At 60.7% G+C, this 13,725-nt stretch overlaps 1 protein-coding gene across 11 annotated transcripts in view; it reads right to left on the bottom strand.

Moving 5' to 3' along the window:
* The window catches only part of PDE8B (phosphodiesterase 8B), a 198,728-nt gene that overhangs the window by 68,312 nt on the left and 116,691 nt on the right, over positions 1-13,725 (bottom strand). For 7 of the 11 annotated variants that reach the window (XM_089312885.1, XM_089312884.1, XM_089312881.1 and 4 more), the window contains exon 2: positions 7,344-7,403. In XM_089312885.1, the coding sequence (XP_089169011.1) occupies positions 7,344-7,403 (60 nt within the window). The remainder of the gene's footprint in view (positions 1-7,343; positions 7,404-13,725) is intronic. The other 4 variants (XM_089312886.1, XM_089312882.1, XM_089312890.1 and 1 more) reach the window with 1 other exon arrangement.

Here is a 13,725-nt window from a genome sequence, read left to right as displayed (position 1 = left end):
AGCAGTGACGTGTGGGCAGAAGAGCCGGCAGCAAAGCCTGTGTTTCCTGCAACGCTTCGGTGAAAAGCCACGTGAGCACCGTGTGAGACGCGTGCTGGGGCTGTGCTGTCACTCAGCCACGCCGGGACACCGTGCATCTCAGAACGGGCGAAGTGAGGCCCGCGGCACAGCTCCTCGGACGTCCCGTGACGTGATGTCTGTGCCCCCTCGCCCTCAGGGAGGGCTCCACCCGCAACGTCTCAGGACCACAGCTTGAGTTCATCTCTCATTCTGGGCTCAAACGGTGCATGGGGTGGGAGTGGGGGGTGCGTGGCTGCCTGAGAGAGCGAAGCAGAGGTGCCGGGGTGGCACCAGGACTGCGGGTGCCGGCAGCGCAGGGGTGCTCGGGTCATGACCACTGCAGCCACCAGCCCACAGGCGAGCTCAGCAGCTGGCGACGCCCACAGCAAAGCCGTGGCGGGGCTTGCCTGGGGCAGCTAAAGTAGAAGGCGAATGATGAGAAAGAGGGAAGCCAGGCCTACGCCTCCCAACCGGAAGGGGGCAGCCCAGGTGTTGGCTATAGTTACTGTTCGGAGGGAGGGCGCGTCAGCACAGCCCACCAGGGATCCACACCTGCCTTCAGCGTCCACTTCCAGACCACACACACGCCACCGTGAGACACGGCCACGGAACACGAAGCAGTGGCCAGTGGCCAGGGGCAGGCCCCTTCACACGCACACAGTGGCCTGGAACTTTGCTCAAGTGTCCTGAGAGCGTGTGGCCGTCACGCTGCTGCAGAGAGCGAGGGCCCCGCGCCACTCAGAACTCCAAAGACACCCGAGCCCGGTCACACTTGGCAATCCTTTAGCAGCTCTGTGGAGGCAGCCATACGCCCGCTTCACACGCCGGACTCCAAGCCTGGACAGGAAAGACAGGCACGGCCACACGGCTGCCAGGACGTCAGCCGAGTGCTGCCCGACTCCGGGGCCCCGCGATCTCTGAGGTAGCCGAGTCCTTCTTGCTTCTCTCCAGCCCCTGAAAACGTGGGCCCGAAATTCCCAACGACTCGTGGTGCCACGAAACTGGCTGGGCCACGGGGACGGCACTGAGACAGGACAGGAAGGCAGCTGCTGGCCGCGGGAGCTACGGAGTCTGAACACACGCAGAGCTCATCACCGTCCCTTGTGTCGCTCACTGCACGGACGTCGGCTCCCATGAGGCCCCGGGCTCCAAGTCACGAAGGCCCCAGGATGCAGAGGTTCTAGAGAAATCCACACCCACACGACACAGAAGGGCAGATCGTGAAGGGGGGACGACGGCCCCGAGCAGGACGATTCCCAGGCCACCTCGCGGGAGGGCCCAGCAGTACATGTGCAGCCCGGACCCTGGGCAAGCAGAGGCGCTGGAGACAGGCAGGGCCCGGGAAGGGAGTTGGGTCACGGGAACCGTCGGCCTCAAGGCACCTCCCCTGCTTTGGGTCTCTCGCCGGGACTGGGCAACAGGGCCATCGGCGGGGGTCACCCCCAGGAGAGATGCTCCTCCTGCCGGCCAAGCGTGGGGCGTGCGGCTCCCGTGTCCCACGTCACGGAGCCAACTCCCCCACGGACCCCAGCCACAGGGCTTCCAATGCAGCCACATCCGGAAACTTCGGACGAAGCCACTTCCTCCCGAGCCTGAACAGCTCCGGTGGAGAAGGCTAACCAGTATCTTCATCATTTCCACGCGGAAACCAAGTAAATGCTCGTCTCCAAGAGAGAAAAAACACAAACGAAACCACTGGCACACGGCTGGAGCTTTAAACAAACCCTGACATGGCAGTCTGAGGGCCTCGCCATCCGCGAGCCTCAGCCAGGGCCCCACTGGGGGTGCAGCTCCTCCAAGCTCTCTGTGGTCGGAGGACCCCACACCTGCTCTACCTCTCCGTGAGGCAGTAGTCGGCTGGCTCGCGGGAAGGACCCAAGATCCGGACCCGGAGTCCGTGTGAGGCCCTTGGCTTTGTGCTGTGTTGTCTTTGTCTCTTCACAGTCCACGTCTCACATTAGACAGAGACTCTGGCCCCCAGCACCCACTGGGGCCACCCGGGATTGGGCACACCGCCGTGTGGGCAGTTTCCAGCCCTGGCCCCAGGCGGGAGGGGTTGGTCAGTTTTTATCTACAGTCGTGTTCTGTGGGCTGTGAACAGATACGACATTTTTCCTATTTCAAGGCAGCAAACACAGTCAGTTCCAAACTACAGACAACCAAGTTGAGCCAGGCAGCCGGCAAGGGCCGGGTGAATCCGGTGCCGACAGCGTCTTGCTGGAAAGGCAGGGTCTGACTGCTCCCTCCATGAGCACACGACGCAGCCGTCAGACTACAGAGACACGAGCAGGCTCCAGCTCCCAGAGCTGCACAGAACCTAAAATGCAACTTCACAAACTCTGCCAACTGGACCACTACGGAAAAGAGGAGAAGGCATTCAACACGAAACACAAAACCAAACCAGGTCATGTGCAGGAGTCGCACCCAGCGCCACCAGTCTGAGCTTGCCTGTTAGAAGACGGGGATGATGGACGAGATGTTAGGAAGTAAAGCTACGGGCTGCTTACAACAGGATTCTTGAAAGCGTATAGCCAGAGTCGGGCTCAGCCTTTGCCTGTGGTGCTGGCAGCCCACACGGGCACCGTTTGTGTCCCGGCTTTCCCTCTTCCAATCCAGCTCTCTGCTATGGCACGCGAAGGCAGCAGAAGACGGCACCGCCTGGAGACCTGGAGGAAGCTCCTGGCTCCTGGTCGGCTCAGCCCTGGCTGTTGCAGCCATGTCGGGGGTGAACCAACAGATGGAAGACCCCTCTGTCTCTCCCTCTGTCCATAACTCTGCCTCTCAAATAAATAAACAAAATCTTGGAAAAAAGTGCAAAGAGAGAGTTGAAGAAGAAAAACAGTAACAGACGTTGCAGGGAAAAAGCTAACCAAGAAAGCCGGTCTGGTTCTCTGGCAAAGGCCCTGGTCTTTCCATTAAACCTGGTTTCCACCGGATGTGATTAAAGCTGGGGAAGAGGCTTCCCAAGGTCAGGAGAGAAAGGGAGGATCCCGTCCGGGAATGAGGTGTGGCTGTTACCTGCTTGCCTGAGAGAGCGCCCCACCTGCAGTTCCCTCCTGCAGGCCCCACCTGCAGGCCCCACCTGCAGTCCCCTCCTGCAGACCCCACCTGCAGGCCCCACCTGCAGGCCCCACCTGCTCCCCGTAACCACTCCAGGCTCCGCCTGCCAGGGCAGAGCAGTGGTGTTAACCCTTGCCAGTCACTCAGCTCAGTGAGTGTGGACCCAGCGTCATCAGTAACCATGTGCACATGTGCAGCTTAGAACATCCCATCAAAGGTAAGTGTGTGGCCAGATAAGGGAGACAAAGAAGCTAAAATGTGTAAAGAAATACCCCTCTCTTGGTGTGGGCTCGGGCTTTCGGATAAGAAATTCCACCTGGGCCTTACGCGGGCAAAATGAGAGACCACTTCCTGTTAACAGGCCTTGGTGTCTCGGTACGGGAACCCCGCTGCAGTACCCCTGATGGACGGAAGAGAACAAGGAAAAGGATCCAGAGACACCTGGCCCGGGACCAACAGGCAGTCAGCAGGAACACAAGGCTGGGCAGCTAATGAGCAAAGCTGAGCCTATATACACACACACACACACACACACACACATATATACACACATACACACACACATACACACATATGATTCTGGCTCCAACCAACACATTTTCCAAACACTGCCAGCCAACAGGTACAACCATCAGGGAATGGGCAGCAAGGCGCGAGAGCAGTCGGAGCAGGGAGAGGAAGAGGAGGAGGAGCAGTCGTAATGAGGGGAGCTGGCAGCAACCAGGCAACCATTTTCGGCAGGGCCTCGGGTGGGGTGACCCCAGGGCGGCACCGAGCACAACCCCCAGTGGCGGCAGGTCAGGTGCACTTCAGTGACAAGGAACCCAGGACTGAGCACCTCCACCCCGAGCGGGTCAGAGCCTGAGGGAAAGGCTGGTAATCGGACTTCAGGAAGATGGGAACTTCCGTGCGTCAAGAACCGGAGTCTGAAAATGCAAGCAGGACCACCGACTGGAGAGAACGCTCTCAAAATCCGACAAGGGGCCGGAGGGGTGGCTGGACAGCAACAGTGCTGCATCCCACACCGCGGAGCCCGAGCTCCAGTCCCGGCTCCGCTCGGCCCCCGGGCTCCCTGCTGGTGCAGACCCTCAGGGGCAGTGGGGAGGACTCGGAGGACCGGCTCCCCGCCACCCTCCCGGGAGACCCGGGTTCAGGGCCTGGCTCCCAGCTTTGGCCTGAGCCAGCCCCAGCTGCTGCTCGCGCACTTTGCAAAAGAAAATAGAGGAGTGGCCAGTAACGGAACCAGAAAGAGCTCCCCAGCAGTCACGGGTCACGAGAATGAGAATTCAAGTCGCAGGAACACAGCGTCGCTCTTCCGCCAGGGCAGGAAGCTGCCAACGACTCAGAACAGCAAACACCACCAAGGACTGGAAGTGACCAGAAGGCTGCCACTGCTTGAAGGGTACAGACGGGTACCCTCTGGCAAAGCTCTGGGGGCACTGAACCACGACACACGCCTCGCTCTGCACTGTCTGGCCAGTGCAGTCAGGCAAGCAGAAAAGCACTTTCAGATTGGAGGGGAAGAAAAAGGAGGACATGGGGCCGGCGCTGTGGTGTGGCGGGTAAAGCATCCCATATGGGCACCGGTTCCAGTCCCACCCGCTCCTCATCCGATCCAGCTCTCTGCTGTGGCCTGGGAAAGCAGTGGAGGAGGGCCCAAGTGCTTGTGCCCCTGCACCCGCATGGGAGACCCGGATGAAGCTTCTGGCTTTGGATCAGCACAGCTATTGCAGCCATCAGGGAAGTGAACCAGTGGGTGGAAGACACCTCTCTCTCTGTCTCTGTCTCTCTCTGCCTCTGCCTCTCTGTAACTCTGCCTTTCAAATAAATAAGTAAATCTTATTTATTTATTAAAAAGGAAGAATAAAAGAAAGATGACAAATTCCAGTATCTGGAAAATCCAAAGACAATCACCCACGTCAGCAAGCTGAGCTCGGTCGGGGAACACGAGACCCTGCAGAACGGACAGGCGTCACCGGCTCCCAGCTGGGGACAAGGGCTAGCACAGCTGGCCTAAAATTCCTATACATAAGGACCCCAGAGGGCCAAACTGACCTGGAAAACCAAGGGAAAAACTTGCGAATTTGTACATCACCGTTTTCAAATGTACCATAAAGCTCAGGAAGCAAGACGAAGTGGAGCTGGCGTTAAGGAGAGACGTGACGATCAGGGAAGAGACCCAGAGCCCAGCAAAGAACCCAGATGTTCCAGTGGAGCGACACTCCACAGTGGTGCTGGCCCAACCGGACACTGCGTGCAGCAGAGCGGAGTGGGACCTCCCCCTCACTCCACCTGCAGACCCTAACTCGGACCAGATCTCAGGCTGCACGTCAGAGACAGGGCTGTAGAACTCTTAGAAGACGACCAATTGCCTTCATCGTGCAGGCCTAGAGACGACGCCCGTGGATGGTGAAAAGAGGGAACAAACCCCCAGCACAGAGCCTCTCAGATGAAGTTCAACGCTGCCAGCAGGACAAACGCTCCCCCTGGCTTCATCACAGAGAGCGGACATACAAACGCCCATCACGGGGTAACGCTGGCACGGGGACGACTCCGTGTGTGAGACGTGGGATGCACAGGGCACACGGCTGACACCTGATGGAAGTGGGTGAGGGCACAGGTGTGGGCACACACACACGTACATAAACACACAGAGTCTGTAAACACTGGAAACACCCAGGGCACACGGCCAACACCTGATGGAAGTGGGTGAGGGCACAGGTGTGGGCACACACACACGTACATAAACACACACAGTCTGTAAACACTGGAAACACCCAGGGCACACGGCTGACATCTGATGGAAGTGGGTGTGGGCACAGGTGCATGCGCGCGTGCACACACACACACACACACTAAATACCTGAAGTATTTGACAGTTGGATAAAATGTCTGTTTTTTGTTTTTTGTTTTTAAAGTCCAGCTCTCCTCACCATCACAGTCATGAGCGGGGCTGCCCAGAGCACAGCTCTGGCTCAGCGCCACGGATCTGAGAGCCACAGCAACCCCAAGGAGCAATCTGGAAACTGCCCTGGGAAAATTGCCAGCTAACAACCTCGCTGTCTGTCTCTGCCTTTATTCAAAATCCGAGCACAAAGCACACACCCAGAAAGAGGACTGGAATTTTCCGCTTGCCTGCAAGCCACACACATCGCTGTGGCTTCTGTTTATTTTCCCCTCGCTCTCTCTGCTCCTAAATTTGTTTTCATCTGATTTTCCCAAGTGAAATCTTTCCTTTTGTTTTCTCCTTTCTCTCCAGATTTGCATTTCCCGTTCTGAGCAAGCACGTAGAGTCATTTTCTTTTTCCATTCGCTCATGAATCGCACAGCACATTTCTAGGTTGGTTTCCTGCCTCACCCACGTGTCGGCTGCCTGTTCCCAGGCCCTGCTCCCAGGTGCGCACAAGCCACCGTGTGGACAAACAGGTGGTGCATCTGGACGACTTAAATGCAGACTTCAACTTCCTTAGGAGCGTACACACTCCCTCTGCTACTCCATCTGCTACGTGCTTCTCACTAAGGGGCCGTGGGAGCTACAGGGCTGAGACTGTGAGAGCGAGGTCTGCCTGGCAGGCGGCTGCGCCGGCGGCCCTGGAACCCTGGCTTCCCGCCGTGCGGCAGAGCCGGGAGGCGCCCTGGCTTACGTCACAGGGACACGAGGGCAGCATTTTCTCATCTCTCCTCTACCCAGAGAGCAGCAGGTGCGCACTGAGCACTCCCACCGCCAGGCAGGGCTGTGGCCACCTCACAGCCCCCAAGAGGCGGCGCTGGCCGTCCCACCCTGAGGAAGGGCACGGGCAGGAGGGCTAAGGATCCACACGTGGCCCCACAGCCACCTCAAGGCAGAGCTGTGACCCCCCGCAGAGGCCCCTCGCTGCCTGCTCAGCCGACGAGAGTTTTGGTGCGTGCGCCGTCTCCCTCACGGCCTGCCGCGCCATCTACCTGTTCTATTGCACTCCAGGTGGGGCGGCTTCCAGCTCTCCCAGAAAACCACCAGAGTCCTCCAGGCCGACACGAAGGAAAACACGCACACACACACAGGTGCGCACGTACCATGCACGTGGGTGAGTGCGGGCTGCAGATTACTGTCTGCTCTCAGGCCAGAGAGCCCCTCCAACTGATCACAGAAACACCTGCCCTGAAAAGGAGACCCCCCTACTCCCGACCTGGACCTGCCACGGGACAGGGGTGCAGCCGGCCCCTCCCGAGAGCCGGGGACGTACCTGGATGGGGTCCTGGGTCAGTCTCATGGGCCCGATGCGCACCTCCGCAGACGACACCTGCTAAAGGAAGAACAGCAGGTGAGAGGCTGGCAAACCCTCCTGGCGCCGCTCTGCACAGCCCGAGTGACAGGAGCCAGCCGCCCAGGGCCCAGCTCACAGCGCCCGGCATGACGGAACAGCCACCGGAAAGGCCTGGAAGCTCTGCCCCGTGCGAAGTGGTACAGGGGATTCTCACTCCAGACGCACGGGTGCTCAGGCAAGCCAGTGCTGTCTCAGGAGAGAAAACAGAAGTACCGATTACGCACAAGAGCCGCCACAGGAGATCTATGCACGTGCACACGGAGACCCCCGTGGCGGACCTCTACACACAAGGAAGCCCCCACAGGAGACCCCCCCACACACAGAAGCCCGCACGGGAGACCTCCATGCACACACACACACACACACACACACACGGAAGTCCCCATGGGAGAGCTCCATGTGCACGCGCGCACACACACACACACACGGAGACCCCCATGGGAGACCTTCATGCACGCGCGCACACACACACACACATACACACGGAAACCCTCATGGGAGACCTTCATGCACACACACACACACACAGAAGTCCCCATGGGAGAGCTCCATGTGTGCGCACACACACACACATGGAAACCCCCATGGCAGACCTCTACACACATGGAAGCCCCCACCGGAAACCCACCCACACACAGAAGCCCGCATGGGAGACCTCCATGCACACGGAAGCCCCCACAGGAAACCTCCATGCGCACACACACACACACACACACAGAAGTCCCCATGGGAGAGCTCCATGCACATACACACACACACACACACGGAAGTTCCCACAGGAGACCTCCATGTACACACACACACACACAGAAGCCCCCACGGGAGACCTCTATGTACACACACACACACACACGGAAGCCCCCACAGAAGACCTCCATGCACACACACACACACACACACACAGAAGCCCCCATGGGAGACCTCTATGTACACACACACACACACAGAAGCACCCATGGGAGAGCTCTATGTACACACACACACACACACAGAAGCCCCCATGGGAGACCTCTATGTACACACACACACACACGGAAGCCCCCATGGGAGACCTCCATGCACACACACACGGAAGCCCCCACAGGAGACCTCCATGCACATGGGAGACCTCCAGGCACACGGAAGGCCCACGGGCACAACTTCTCCTCCACCAGTCAGGCTGCTCAAGGAGTGGTTCAGGGGCTGAAAATCAGTTCACGACTGAAGTGATAAACGCCCAGACGTTCACAAGGAATGAACGGAAAAGCGCTCAGAGCCGAGAGCTCACGAGAGGGGCCTGCTGGGGGCGTCACGTGTCCAAAACCACGGGGGACTCGCCTGGCACGAGACAGCGTCTGCTCTGTGAGTGCCATGCACCTGCAGCAGCCAGGCACCGGCCCGCCGAGGACGTCTGCGGTCCCAGCACCATGCCAGGCACTGTCCCACGTGGCATCTGCCAGAAGACACCACATCGCTGTTGGCACAACACTCTGACCTCCACCTGCCCCAGCTCAGCAGCAAGGGGCACCGTGAGCTGTGGGCAGAGCAGGGCCCTCCCCACGCCCTGCCTCCTGCTCTCCTGTTCCAGCCCCACGCACGCCGCCTGGCCGCCGGGGGCTGTCACATCAGCACGGGGGCCTCTCTTGCCTGCCCCAGTCCTGTCCCTCACTCCACGTCTATCTCGTGGCTCCTTTCTTCTTCCTGGTCCTGCTCTAGAACATGTGACCTTAACTCCAAGGGACCAAGGTCCCACAGCGGCCTGGAAGCTGTCCCTGCTCGGAGGACTGGCCCAGGCAGCGGCCAGCCGGGGAGCCGGCAGCAGGCACCTGCACAGACAGCAGCTGGCGGGCTGTTTCGGATCCGCACACCTCCTGCCTGCCTCTCGCCAGCTCACTGAGCAGCAGCTTCGCTCAGGGACAGGCGGTCACCTGCTGACACCGGCAGGGTCCAGCCAAGGTCGTCTTCTCCCAAGGCGGGGACGTGTCTCTCTGCAGAGGCACAGACCCGCGATTATTCCAGCTCCGTCCAGGACATGGCCACGTCTCCCAGGGACAGCTGAGGTCACAGGTGACAAGCAGAAGAGGAGAGGCTGGGGCTGAATGCAGAGACCCACGCGAGCCTCTCCCCTGACACGGGGTCCTAATGAGGCAGGCTGCTGGGCCACACACGGTCACCTGCACTGGGCAGCACCCGCAGCCGACGGAGACTCACACACAGATCACACACAGAGCACATGGGTCTGCCGATGAGCTGGCTCTCAGGGCAAAAGAGCAAGGAGCCGACCTGGTAGCATCTGCAGGTGCCCGTGGCTGCCCTGGAGCGGGGACACAGCCTGGGGAGCCTGCAGCTGTGGACACGCATACATCCTGAGGGGTCTCTGCTGACACGCGAGTGTCCACACTCACGCTGGCTGGGCAGCGTGGCCTCACAGACACTCTCCTGAGACTCTGCAGTTGGGGGGAGGAGAAGACCCCGGCAGTGAGGGAGGGGGAGACAGCAGCGCTCCATCAAGGCAGGTGGGCAAGGGGACAGCCTGCACGAAGGCCCCGAGGCAGGGACACAGAGGGGCTCAGAGGGAAAACACACAGGCAGAGGGCAGGGTTGGCGAGCGCGTGACAGAGGGGCCGGGCGGCTCAGGTCAGACCCCAGGGGGCTCAAGGAAGCTTCCGGCATCCACACTGCAGTGGCCGTGGGCAGGTGCAGGGGGCAGAGGAGACACAAGGCTGTGGGCAGGTGCAGGGGGCAGAGGAGACACAAGGCCGTGGGCGGGTGCAGGGGGCAGAGCAGGGATGAGGCCGTGGGCGGGTGCAGGGGGGCAGAGCAGGGATGAGGCCGTGGGCGGGTGCAGGGGGCAGAGCAGGGATGAGGCCGTGGGCAGGTGCAGGGGGGCAGAGCAGGGACGGGGCCGGGGACAGAGGGGGACAGGGCCATGGGCAGCTGAGGGAGTCAGGCTGGGTGATCCACCTGCCACGGAGCCACACCCTCCAGGGCTGAGTGCCTCGGCGCCTGGCCGTTTCAGTGGGAGCAGTTGTGTTAGGTAGCTCGGCACTGACTTCCAGACGTTTCCTCAGAAAAGAAGAAGGCAGGGAATTCAGAACAAAGAGGGGGTGGCTTGAGAAGCCCTCCCTGGCCTGGGGTCTTGGCCTCCCATTCATGCCCCAGGCCTGCTCCCGCAGCCAACCCCACCCTGGCAGAAGCACCCGTTCTATTGGCCATGAAACTGCAAGAGTGCTTCAACTAGTTTGTGCACGTTTATTTCAGTACAAAAATACTTGCAAATCCATGTGCGTGAGTGGCATTCAAAGAGTTCATAAAAAACATGGAAGAATTTCCAAACCTCTTTGCACCAAAATAAGCTTCCATTTTAATGCCTCTGCCATGAACCTGGGCGGCCCACACCGCCTGCTCCGGGCAGTCCGAGTCCTGGGCTGCAGGCGCTCGTCTCTCTGATTCTCTCTACAGCGTCCCGGAGGCGCCCAGGAGGGGCTTTGTGGAACTGAGCTCAGCGGCCTGAGACCACCTGGATTTTCGGCAGCGGAGCTGGAGCCGAGACTTCCCTCCCACAGCTCCCGGCACTGCTCCTCCTCTGCTGCGATGGACGCTTGCGTGCTGCTTCCGGGCGGCACGTGCATCTTCCGTCACGCCGCCCCGGGCTCCACTCTGACTCTGCCAACCAGAGGGTTCCGCACCTGTGACCCTGCTCACACCCTGGGAGTCTGCCCACCGGGCTGCGTGTGCGCCTCGGGGTGTCCGTACCTTCCACCTCACCCAGCACCAGCTCGGAGGCCGTCTGCCCAGTGCAGTGACCCCTCTGGGATCCCTGCTGCCCACCACGTGTAGTGCCGTGCGTTCTCAAACACGCACTGCACACACACGTGTGCACCCGCACGGAGCTCAGGCCAGCTGCACTTTCCTTCAGGAATCAAGATCCGTTCCCACTGAGGAATGGGACCAGGTGTGGGCCAGAAGAGGCTTCTCCCAAAACGACCCGACCACCTGCGGCTGGCAGACTTGGAAATGTACCTCATCCAGTGCCGTCTCCCCCGCCAGCCCGTTCCCAGGCCCGGCGCGCTCCTGTCTTCTCTGGCACTCTCGGTCAACAGGGCTGTGCTGGCTTCCGCCTCAAGGGGCCCCGCACCCGCTCTGGGCTTCCGTGAGGGATGCCTCGGCCCTGCAGCCCCAGCGTCCCCACAGTGAGCCTGGGCCCCCTGCCTCTGCACGCCACGCTCCTGGAACCGCTCTTCTCTCTCCATCCCCTCAGCCAGGACCTGCTGTTGGCTCTGCCCTCGCACCAGGCTCTGCCTCTCTGCAAACCTCCAACACCCCGGGCAGCTCCAGCCCAAGAGGTCCTGATGGTCCCTCCCCTTCCTGCGTCCACCTCTGTTCTGGGAAAGTCTCCATGTGGCCGTCACCTTGCAAACACCCAAGGGACTCCTAATGCATGTCCAGGCCGGGCTGCCTGCGCCAGGAGTCCTGCACTCTCCGAGGATGGCCTGGGCATCAGCATTCTGCCAATGTCCTCCGTGCAGCCGGGCTGAGGCCCATGGGTCCATCGCCGGCAGGTGGGGCTGCCGTCAGCCCTGCATGGACTCCAGCACACATCCAGCACGACGCACACCGGCGGGCACCTGCCTGTGGGAGGACCCGACCCCAGCCCCTACCCCAAGACGCAGCCGTCAGACCCGCAGGGGCACCCCTTCCTCCAGACCCTGACCTCTAAGTACCGGATCACCGCACAGCCAAGAGGGAGACACAGATCCGCCCTCCAAGGCCATCCAGTGTTTCCTCATGGTCTGTTTTTGTTACACATGCAGGTGGAGAACCACTCCCAGCCCCAGGTGCCCAGAGGCCGCCCCTCTCTGCTGCGACACGCGTGAACTCGGCAGCCTGATGTCTGAGCACACACACGGAGACGCTGGGCAGCAAAGCACAAAGAAAAGATGACTATCTGACTTCAAAATTGCAATTCCCAATCACCAAAACCCCAAGCAAAAGGCAGGAACACCATAGTTAAGGAGAAGAAAGATATACCACAGCCTGAGAGATGAATCCTAGAATACAGAAAAACAAATGTTAGCAGCCAGAACATTCAACATCGATTAAAAAAAAAGGCAAAAACCTGGGCGAAAATTCCAGCAAGAAACTCGCCAGAGAGGAAATGCGAGTCTGACGGGGACAATGACACGCAGCCAGGGAGGCCCCGGGATGGGGACAGTCACTGTCACGTCAGGAAGGCAAAGCCCATCTGAGTTAACAGACGGACACATGGGAACTCCGACACGGCACTGCAGGGCGGACGATGGCCCTGGGGCCACACGCTGAGGGAGGCGGCCGGTCTCCTCCCTCAGGCCAACTGAGGGAAGAGAGGGACAGGCAGAGCCAGCGCTCCAAGGCCATCCACGGGGCTACGCGCTGACCACACACACATGTGGGATTCATGGGCTCCCTGGCCAGTCGGGCTGGAACCCAGCCCCGGGAAAGTGTCTGGGGCAGGCACTCGTAGCCCACGTGGTCTCGGCACCCTGCCACAGAGAGGCCCAGCCCCGTCGCAGGTGAACGGTCCTGCCCGTGCGTTAGAAAGCTCGCCTCAGCTGCAGCCAGCTCGTCCCCGGCCCCCGGAGACCCCCACCCAGATCAGAAACTGGGTGGGCCCAGCAACGTGTGCACGGACCACTTCCCCGGTGACTGCTGCTCGCTGCCATCTGAGGGCCACAGAACCCAGAGAGATGAAGGTGGAAGGAAGGAGAGAGACGGAGGAGCAGGACTCCCTGCGAGCGACACACGGGCCCGGCCACAACACAAGAGTCCTGCCGGGGAGTGGGGACGATCCCGCACTGGACACACTGAGTCTGGGGCAGCTCTGGTCACGCGAGAGGCACACGGGGCCACAGGGCACTGGAGCAGGGGCTTAGAGAGCAACACCAGCGCCCGGGAGAAGCAGTGAAATCCTGGCGTCCCTCACAGAGGAGGCCCCACACAGAGAGCTGAGGACAGGCAGAGGTGAGAGAGGGAACAGCGGGAAGCTGGCCACCCAGAGCCTGGGCTGCTCCCACAGGGCAGAGGACGCTGGCTCTGTCCCAGCCTGGGGTGGCCCTGCACACCACTCCCCACGGCCGACGGGGGCAGCGCAGCCAAGCTTGCACTCTCGAATCCCCCCACGGAGAGCGCCCCTCCTTCCTCCTCAGGGCCGCTGGCTTCCTGCCGGGCCGGCACTAGGCTCCCGAGAAGACAGTGGGCAGACGGGGATGGGCCAGGCACTGACGCCGGGCTGCAGGGCGTGGTCAGGAGTGGGCGGGGAGCCGAGCTGACCCCAGGTGAACCT

The sequence above is a fragment of the Oryctolagus cuniculus genome, chromosome 14 (genome assembly GCF_051225735.1).
Source record: "Oryctolagus cuniculus isolate XC-2025 breed Fujian yellow rabbit chromosome 14, ASM5122573v1, whole genome shotgun sequence".
NCBI lineage: Eukaryota > Metazoa > Chordata > Mammalia > Lagomorpha > Leporidae > Oryctolagus > Oryctolagus cuniculus.
This window is presented reverse-complemented; position numbering and strand designations above follow the sequence as displayed.